Genomic DNA, 10,155 nt, shown 5'->3' on the forward strand with positions numbered 1-10,155 from the left:
CTTTTATAATTTTTATAATTGGAAATTATAAATATTTTATAGAACAGTAAAATTCAAGATGATCTATATTAAAAATTATTTAAATTATTAAAACATTTTTATTTTTTATAAATTACAATATATAAAACATTAAATGTATAATTTAATTGTTGTATAATAAATCAATTTTGTTTTTCAATTTCTATCTTTTAAGCATATTTGAAAATCAAATTGTTAGAACTATAGATAATAGGTATTACATAGAAGATATTATCTGTCCGCTCAAAGTTTGGTATTACGAGTATACTATTATTCGTGACGTTGATATTATAGTGCATAATAACAATTAAAAAAAAATAAAGAAAAAAACACGAAGAGTTTTTATAAAAACATAAAAATAGTGTAATGAATTTCATCAAAAATAAATTTTAATTGAAAAAGTGAATTTACTTGATAAGGATGGAAATAAATATAACAAACATTTTGTTTGTAATTTTTTTACATATATCGGTGCTAAATTGTGCTCATTTGACAAGAACTTATTTTAAAGACGAGTATGTAAATAATGGTGAAAATATGCCAAAAATCAGTTGGTTATTCAGCAATTCTATTGATAATTCCATTAGAGTTAAAAGAGCCAAAATTGATTTGATTGAAGACAATTTATTAAAATCTATGAATATCAAATGCCGACAAAATTTGAATCGCTTGTGTCATATAACTAAAAATAATGACGAATTAATGTTACTAGAATGCATTCAAAATTTTAAGGTATAGCTTCTAATCATTTGTAATTAACATAAAACAAGGTATGTAATAAAATAAATAAAATAAAATTATTGTTTTTATCTATTTACTTTTATTTTACAGCCAACTGAAATGTCTGGTATTGATGATGAATGTCGTCAAGCAATTTGGGATTATATTTTAAACATTACAGATAATTCAAATATAGAACGTTTATCTAAAAGAACTTGTGGTAGAGAATTAGATTCATTAGATTGTTCTGGTTTTGGCAAAAAACATGGAGCGTATCTCTCATGTTTAATTGATCAAAAAGAAAAAGTTAAAAATCCTAAGTGCATTGCATATATTCAAAGATTAGAATGGATTGCAGTTAATGATTTTAGGATTATAATAGGACCATTTTCTTCAGATTGTGAAAATGATATTAAGAAATTTAAATGTGACAAACTACAACCATATAGAGATATATCTCAAGGACAAATATTAGCTTGTTTACAAGAACATGTTAATGAACTTCAACTTCAATGTAAAAGACATATTCTTCATGTATCTGAAATACAAGCAGAAAATATCAAATTAGATCATCAATTATATTTGGCTTGTAAAAATGACCTTAGTGAATTTTGTCGAAATATTAGACCTGGGAGTGGTCAAGTATACAAATGTTTAATGCAACACAAAACAAATAGATCTATGACAGCAGTATGTCAAGAACAACTTACAAGAAGAGGAAAATTAATTGCATCTGATTATAAAGTTAGTAAAGGACTGGTTAAAGCTTGTAAAGATGATATTAAAATTAATCATTGTAGAAGATCTGCATTTGAAGATAAAAATATAAGACTTGCACAAATTCTTCTTTGTTTGGAATCAGCAGCAAAAAATGGAAGCAAAATTGATGGGGATTGTCAAGCTGAAATGTTTGATCATAGAAAACTTTTAATGGAAGATTATAGATTATCTCCTGAAATAGTTGATGGATGTGCTAATGATATTACAACATTCTGTAATAATTTGAAAATTGGTGGTGCAACAATTCATTGTTTAATGGAACATACTAGAACAAGAAAAAAAAAAAGAATATCTAGTAAATGTCAAAGAGCGGTAATTAAATATTTATATATATTTTTATATATAAATATATTTATAAAAATTTATATAATTATAAATATTAATTAAATATGTAATTTTGTCATCATAATAGATAGAAGAATTAATAATGGAAACTGATGCTGGAGAAGATTGGAGAATTGATCCTATTTTAAGAGAACAGTGTAAATTTGTTGTTATTCGTGCTTGTAGAGATGTAAGAAATATTTAATCAAATAAGAAAAAAGAAGAAGAAATCTAAATAATTAAATAAATAAATAATATTGTAATTTTAAATATAGGTACATGGAGGTGATGCTAGAGTAATATCATGTTTAATGGAACAACTTGGTACAAAAATAATGACAAAAGCTTGTGAAACTGCTTTAATTCAAATACAATATTTTGTAGCTAGAGATTTTGAATTAGATCCTCAATTATATAGAGCATGTAAATTTGATGCAATACATTTATGTCATGCAAGAAATGCATGGGCCAATGATGGAAAACAAATGGATCCAGAACGAGGACCTCTTGTTTTACCATGTTTATATAGGCATGTATATCATCCTCAAAAGAATATGACGGTAAGAATTTATATAATTTGATAAATAACATTGTAAATAAATTTATTAATTTAAAATTTATTTTTGAATTTATTATTGAATTGATTTATTTTAGTTAAAAACAGAATGTATTGAAGAAATTAGACGTGTTATGAGACAAAGAGCAATAAATGTTGATTTACAACCTGAAATTGAAGAAGTATGTTTGAATGAATTAGCATCATTTTGTTATGATAAAACAGCAAAAGGAGAAGAAATATTATGCCTCCAAGATAATTTAGATCGGTAATAATAAATTCAATTACATAAAATCTGAATTTTTACACTATTTATATTTTTAATTTATTTATTTTATTTACAGTTTAAATAGGAATTGTAAATTAGCAGTTGGTAATTTTACAGAAGAGCAAGCAGAACATGTTGAATTAAATCCAATAATTTCTGCTGTATGTCAAGATATCATGGAACGTTACTGTGAGGTGCAATATAATTTTTTAAAAAGTTTAAATTAAATATTAACAAATATATATTTTTTTACTTAATTATAATTTATATAAGAAACTTATAAAAATAGGAAATATTAAAATATGGTAAAGATGAAGGTGACATGATGGAATGTTTAATAGAACATAAAAATGATTTAAATATGCGATCCGATTATAAATGTAAAGCAGCAGTGGAACATTTTCAATTAATATCATTAAAAAATTACCACTTTACATATAAATTTAAAGAAGCTTGTAGACCTTCCGTTAAGAGATGGTGTCCAAAGTAAGTAAATTTTTCATGCGATTTTTTAATATTAAATATTTTATATAAATTTTAATCGATAAAAATATTTATTTTTATATTTAATACTTAGATCTAAAACTAAAGCAGATGTAATAGAATGCTTAAGTACAAGAGTACAAGAAGATATAATGAAAGATACGCAGCATCATATACCAAGAGAATGTAGACAACAATTAAAAGCACAGCTTTATCAACAAAGAGAAAATATTCAATTTGATCCTATTTTACAAACACAATGTATAAATGATATTAAACAATATTGTAATAATCTTGAACCAGGAAATTCACAGGTTGATATGTTTGCTTATCTTACTTAAATTATTCGATTTTCTATTATTAATTTAATATTAATATAAATATAATTTTTATAGATTCTTGAATGTTTAGCAGCACATAAATCAAAATTATCTGATGCATGTCATAAACAATTGTTCAAAGTAAGAAAACAAGAATTTCAAGATAGCTCAAGTGATTTTGCTTTATTAAATAATTGTCGAGTAATGGTCAGACAATTCTGTCATGATATCAGCCGTTCACAAGCATTAGATTGTTTAAAAAAATATAAAGATGAACCAACATTTGATGATAAATGCAAAAATATTGTTGTTCGTAGAATGATTGAACAAAATACAGATTATAGGTTTAATACCGCATTACAAATAGCATGTTCTTATGATATCAATAAACATTGTAAAGAGGTAAAAATATCTTACTGATAATATTTTTTTGTTTTTTAATATTTCATTAAACAAATAATATTTTTTCATTAGGTATTATTAAATGAACCTACAGATAAAGAACTTGAAGGAAAAGTTATAAGATGTTTAAAAATTAAATTTAGAGAATCTAAACTTTTAACAAAATGTGAACATCAAATGACTAACATACTTAGAGAGGCAGCCTTAAATTATCATTTAAATCCATTATTAGCTACAATGTGTGCACATGAGGTATTATTTTTAAATTAATTACACGAAAAAAATAAATATATTTTTATTAATATTAATTATTTATATAATATATAATTATTTGGAACAGATTGAAACAATTTGTAGAGCAGATGAAAATGATTCTGGAGCAGTGGAAGAGTGTTTGAAAATGGAATTTAATGCTGGTAATAGAGATATGAAAGAAGAATGTCGACTTGAAATTGCTGATTTAATAGAGCAAAGAAGAGCAGATATCAATGTAGATCCATTATTACAAAAAGCATGTGCTGTTGATATCAGTAAATATTGCAGTGATGTTCCTCAAGGTGCAGGCAGACGTACGTAAACAAATATTTATATAATTGATTTACAAATTAAACAGAGAAAAAGTTTTCTATGTGTATTGGAAATATAAATCAAAATTTTATTATTATTAGATATCAAGTGTTTACAAAATGTATTAGAAGACAATAACAAATCTCTACAACCCGATTGTTACAAAATGTTAACTACTAGGATTGAAATGTTTAGGAATGCAGCAAAAGTAACAAATTTTTATATACTATTTAAAAAAATATCTATTCTATAATTTATAAAAATAAGAATTCATTTATTTATTTATTTACAGTTAATTGGACCAAATTCAATACAAGAATTATATTCAACAGTAAATCAATCTCCTGCAAGACGATATTTTATGATCATTGCTTTGACAATGATTGGTATCATTTTCATTACTGGTTTATTTTGTGGAAGAGTGACGAGACGAACAATGATAATGAAAAATAAATGATAAATTATAGTGAAAAAAGTCCGTCCTCAATTCTCTATCACTGTAATTAAAGAAAAAGAACAAAATAATTTTAAGTAAATATCGAAAATTAAAAAGAATAAAATGATTATATTAGTGATTTCTTTGCAAGATATATTAAATTACGCAAAATAAAAAAATAAAAAATAGTAACCTTATATATATAATATATATATATATATATATATATATATATATATATATATATATATATATTATATATATATAAAATTTAATTTCTTTTTCATTTTTTTTTAATATATGTATAAACTTTTATTATAAAAGGGAAATATTTGCATATTATGTTCATGTTCATTTACAATTTTATCGTTCAATAGTATTATTATAATATAAAAAATTGTAAGAATTTAAATGAATAATAATGTATGATAAGTTGTAAGTGATTTGCAATTAATATAGATTTTAATAAAAATATATATATATATTAATAGAATTAATAGAGAATATATATATATATATATATATATATATATATATATATACAATAAATTGAAATGAAAAATAAAATTTTATATCAATATTTATACATTTATATGATATACAACAAAACTTCATAAAAAAATCATTTATATCAATATTTATACATTTATATAATATACAACAAAATTTCGTAAAAAAATAAAATGATTACATTTTATTTAAAGCAAAATGTATTACCTGGGCACAAATTACCTTGGTCTTCCATTTTTGAACATTAATATTCATATATATTAGATATTATTAAAAATGATTTATAATTATTAAACTTAAATATTATATAATATTTATATAATATATACAATATAATATATAAAAACATTACATATTTTATGCAAAAATTCATGCTCAATTTATAATAATTAATTAAAGTTATTTAAACATATCATTGAATATATTAATATTGTATTATAAGTTAAAGTATAAAACCAAATATTATATTAATATAAAATATATTAAATAAATAGTATGCAATATACAAATAAAACCTCGAAAATAAAAATAAATATTTAAGTGTAGTTATATCATTATTAATTATAATAAATAAATTTTGTTCCCATATTTATATTATAAAAAAATATGACCCAAATATACACAATTTAATATTCTAAAAATATTAAAATTAAACAAAGAAAGTAGTTTTATTTAAATTAAATTTGTAAACTATATATATATATATTTTCATTAAAAAATGTATTATATTTAAAATGAATCATATTAACAAAATAAGTTCATATCTTAGAAAAAGAATTAAATAAAAATCCTGCGTTTTATTTTTATTTTATAGCTTTGATATTTGAGTTTAAACACTGCGCAACGGTCATACGTATAGTTTAACTAAAAGCCGCAAGAAGACGCGACAATCGCATGAAATACAACACCTAGCAAAACATTGTAACATCAAAAACCTCTGTAGCGCAGGTCCATAACGTTGTTTCCGTTGAAAGGATAAAATTATAGCTACAGTAAATGTTGTGAAAAATATACATTGTTTAATATTGTGTGCGTTAAGTGTATAATATAATTGTTGTGTACAAAACATTTGCAAATCATTATTATTACTGATTTCAATATTAAGAATTATATACATTGATTATTTTAAACAATAATATCAAATTTATTATTGAAAGATTGATGTTTAATGTGCGTCAAAGAATATCATTATCGAATACAAAAAAATATTTAAAAAATACAACGTGTATGACAAATGTCGAATCGTAATGAACTGCGCAACGATATAGGTGTGGCGCGTAAAAGAGAGAGCGTACATGCACGTATACGTAGGCATACGTGTAATACGTGCTCCCTTGGAATGAAGACAACAAAGAATTGGATTAACTTTCCCCTGTTACGTTTACATTTAAAAAACCAATCGATTGCTTTTATGCAGTGTTAAATATTATTTAATTCTGGTAAATATAATTGTATGTGTATATAGTATAAACAAGGTATTCGTTTTTGAAATCGAAATAAATCCTGTGCCGATCTTGAAATAAATATCTGTAGTGTTAAAAACACCGTGTGGGTGCGTATGCGTGAGCGTACTCGTGCCCGTGCCTGCGCCTATGCGTCTCCGTTCGCCAAGTTGTAGTGATCTTCGTAGAGGTAGTGGCGGTGGTAGAAACAGTGAAGGTGGTGGTGGCGGCGGCAACAGCAACAGCAGTGGTAGTGAAGGAGACAGTGGAGGTGGTGGCGGTGGTGGTGGTGGAGACGGCGGCCGCGACAGCATTTGGAGGGAGAAATTTCGTACATCGTGACTGAGTTAGTGCGTGTACGTGCTACCGCGCGTATATGCTCTCTCATTCTCAAGATTGCGCGCGTATATTGTATATGTATGTATGTATATTATCGCGCGCGCGCATTAACGGAATTCACGATCAGACACGCAGGGACTCTCAACAAATGTTTAAATGGACGCATCGTCCATTATCACGCAAGTGTCGCGGGATGACGAGCTAGGCCAGTTTAATAATGGGAAAGGTAGGTGTCTGCTGTGAATACAGCTTGCCGCCTTACATTTTTTTTTACGTTTTTCTTCCAGATGCTGGATGGAATCTGCACCTGTTACGGGACTGCACCGCACTCCTCACCTTACCTCACCTAACGTCACCTCTTACTCCTCTCCTGTTATTCATCTATACTTCACTTCCGACGTCTCTTTTCCTCTCATCCTCGTTTTTGCCTGGCCTCGCCTCATTTTGCCTTGTCTCTCCTCTTCAAATCATCCTTCTCCCCTCTTTTCTTTCACTTAAGTTTCGCGTGTAACTTATTTCATCGTGTAGTATCCTATCTTGCCGCCGTTTTAAACTATTTATTATATTTTGTTATATGATGCTCGATATTGAATGAATGATTTAAACGATACAATTAAAGTCAAATATATTTTCTTCAAAATTTTTAAATAATATATAAATATTATATAAATATTTTTTGCTAATAGTAATTTTTAATAATTAACTTTGTAAATTAAACAAAAGTAAATTTTCACAATTCCTGTATACAACTCCTTAACTAATTAATTAATATTAATTATAAAAAAAGATTATTTTTATTTCTTCAATATTTTTATATAAATATATTTTGATACAGTTTTAATAAGTTTTAATAATTTTTATTCATATAATACATCTTTTATATATATATGTGTATATATATATATATATATGTACATATGTATATTCATAAAATTTATTGTTTCAATACAAATTTTATTTCTTCCAAATGTAGCTCAATTACCACAAGAAAATGAAGTGGCCAACAACAGTCCAGCCAGTGGCAAAAAGCCAAGAGGGCGTGGACTTCTGCGGTCTCTACTTTGTTGTCTTGGTAGAGGACGTGGAAGTAGTTCAAAAAGTTCAAAAACAAGTTCATTGCAAGGTGATGGACATGGTTCTCCATCCCTGAGGACTGGATCCCCAAGATTCCTTCTCCCACCTGTCAGACATCAGGATATGCACAAAAAGTGCATGGTGATTGATTTGGATGAAACACTAGTGCATAGTTCTTTCAAACCAATCAACAATGCCGATTTTGTTGTTCCTGTAGAGATTGATGGGACAGTACATCAAGTGTATGTTTTAAAGAGGCCTTATGTGGATGAATTCTTACAGAGAATGGGTGAACTTTACGAGTGTGTATTGTTCACTGCAAGTTTGGCTAAGGTATATTATGTAAACAGTTGTTTATTATTATTATCTTTTTTTTTTTTTTAGTTTTAAGAAGAGAGTATTATTTGAATATTCAAAATTTCTGATATTTACAGTATGCTGATCCAGTAGCAGATTTGCTTGACAGATGGGGCGTATTTAGAGCAAGACTGTTTAGAGAATCTTGTGTTTATCACAGAGGAAATTATGTTAAAGATTTAAATAAACTAGGACGGGATTTACAACAAATCATTATTGTTGATAATAGTCCTGCCAGTTATATTTTCCATCCAGATAATGCAGTAAGTTTTAATAGAAGAAATACACACACACATACAAAAGAAAAAAAATAAATAGAGATATAAATTATAAAATAAGTTTATTTTTAGGTACCAGTGGCATCATGGTTTGATGATATGACAGATTCAGAATTATTAGATTTAATTCCATTTTTTGAAAAGCTCAGTAATGTGGAAAATATTTACACAGTCTTGTGCAATAGTAATCATCCTTATAATCAAGTACCTTCGGCTGTACAAAGTAGTCCAAGCCCAGGGTCAGGTTCACTTAGTGCTTCCTAGCCCTACCTAAATTCTAGGCAAATAGTCAGTATTGTCATCGCTCAATGCACTCTGAGGAGAATTTTAATTGGAATATTCCATATTGCTTACTTGTTATGTAGCAATGGACAACCAGGTATGACTCATTAAATGCTGGATTTATAATATAAACATTTATCAAAAAATTGTCAAAAAGAGGTGAAAAATTGAATTATATATTAATTATTTTGATAAAACATGAATCACAGCTGCTTTCTTTACTAATTTCAGTTCTTTTTTCTGAGAAATAATGATACAATATGATTGTTCGCAATATGTCAAAAACAATGAACTGATTCTATTTATCTAATTATTAAAATATAGTTGATAAAAAGTTGAGAAATATTAATCTAATTGAGTAACAAGACATATTTTTAATTAAATTGGAAAAAAAATATATTTCAAATACAATTTATTACACAATGAATTAATGTGTATATTCCCGTGTTTGATGTACTTGAGAAAAGGAGTAAATGATAATGGTAATATTACATGAAACATAAAATTTGACATTTGATGAATAAATATATTTACAGTTGTATATCATTTAAATTTGTGTAAAGTATATCTAAAAATTATTTGCACAAAAAAATAAATCAAAGTGTAATATAGAAAAAAAAATTCAGATTACTTAGAGTCTTTTGATGAGCTATTATAATTTTTTTTTCTAAATATTTCGATTATTTACTATAATTTTGCATTGCTTTTAACAACATTATATTGAACTTCAATGAGTTCTTTTCTTTTTATGATTATCATATATTGAATAAAATAATTCTTATGTATATTTTATGAGGCTGATAATTCTAAATATTTACAAAAATATAAAATTTTCTTAACTATTTAATATTAATATTTAATATAATATAATTAGTGAATTTATTGGAAATTTGTATATTTGACTTCATTATCATAAAATCAATAGAACTTTTTTATAAATGAACATAAAAGATTAAAATATGAAAAATGATGTATACAAAACAAATTATTTTTTCATTT

General features: G+C 25.6%; 2 protein-coding genes across 4 annotated transcripts; both read left to right on the top strand.

The window, feature by feature from the left end:
* The first annotated feature begins 260 nt into the window (after positions 1-260).
* On the top strand, positions 261-5,002 carry LOC413732 (Golgi apparatus protein 1). 2 transcript variants are annotated; one of them, XM_397171.6, is made up of 13 exons: positions 261-750; positions 850-1,830; positions 1,931-2,032; positions 2,118-2,402; positions 2,497-2,666; positions 2,743-2,860; positions 2,956-3,152; positions 3,244-3,463; positions 3,545-3,871; positions 3,944-4,123; positions 4,212-4,440; positions 4,540-4,646; positions 4,731-5,002. In XM_397171.6, the coding sequence occupies exons 1-13, from the start codon at positions 439-441 to the stop codon at positions 4,893-4,895; spliced, it is 3,393 nt and encodes a 1,130-aa protein (XP_397171.3). In that variant the 5' UTR covers positions 261-438; the 3' UTR covers positions 4,896-5,002. The 2 variants fall into 2 exon arrangements, with proteins under 2 accessions (XP_397171.3, XP_006565308.1); XM_006565245.3 differs by having other exon boundaries at positions 659-788.
* Positions 5,003-6,146: 1,144 nt separating this feature from the next.
* Positions 6,147-9,941, top strand: LOC551591 (carboxy-terminal domain RNA polymerase II polypeptide A small phosphatase 1). Of its 2 annotated transcripts, XR_001705167.1 has the most exons (5): positions 6,147-7,391; positions 8,139-8,572; positions 8,674-8,859; positions 8,947-9,253; positions 9,388-9,941. XR_001705167.1 is itself a non-coding variant. In XM_016915414.2 (4 exons), the coding sequence occupies exons 1-4, from the start codon at positions 7,322-7,324 to the stop codon at positions 9,136-9,138; spliced, it is 882 nt and encodes a 293-aa protein (XP_016770903.1). In that variant the 5' UTR covers positions 6,147-7,321; the 3' UTR covers positions 9,139-9,375. The 2 variants fall into 2 exon arrangements, 1 of the variants encoding a protein (XP_016770903.1); XM_016915414.2 differs by lacking the exon at positions 9,388-9,941 and having other exon boundaries at positions 8,947-9,375.
* The last annotated feature ends 214 nt before the right edge of the window (positions 9,942-10,155 follow it).

Source organism: Apis mellifera, linkage group LG12, assembly GCF_003254395.2.
Source record: "Apis mellifera strain DH4 linkage group LG12, Amel_HAv3.1, whole genome shotgun sequence".
Taxonomy (NCBI): domain Eukaryota; kingdom Metazoa; phylum Arthropoda; class Insecta; order Hymenoptera; family Apidae; genus Apis; species Apis mellifera.

Bases quoted from the DNA above. Each gene is read 5' to 3' on its own strand.
- LOC551591 (XM_016915414.2), top strand. From the start codon at position 7,322: ATGGACGCATCGTCCATTATCACGCAAGTGTCGCGGGATGACGAGCTA. The intron at 7,392-8,138 runs GTAGGTGTCTGC...TTCCAAATGTAG, and splicing joins CCAGTTTAATAATGGGAAAG to CTCAATTACCACAAGAAAAT. The intron at 8,860-8,946 runs GTAAGTTTTAAT...GTTTATTTTTAG, and splicing joins TTTTCCATCCAGATAATGCA to GTACCAGTGGCATCATGGTT.
- LOC413732 (XM_397171.6), top strand. From the start codon at position 439: ATGGAAATAAATATAACAAACATTTTGTTTGTAATTTTTTTACATATA. The intron at 2,033-2,117 runs GTAAGAAATATT...TTTTAAATATAG, and splicing joins TTATTCGTGCTTGTAGAGAT to GTACATGGAGGTGATGCTAG. The intron at 2,403-2,496 runs GTAAGAATTTAT...GATTTATTTTAG, and splicing joins ATCCTCAAAAGAATATGACG to TTAAAAACAGAATGTATTGA.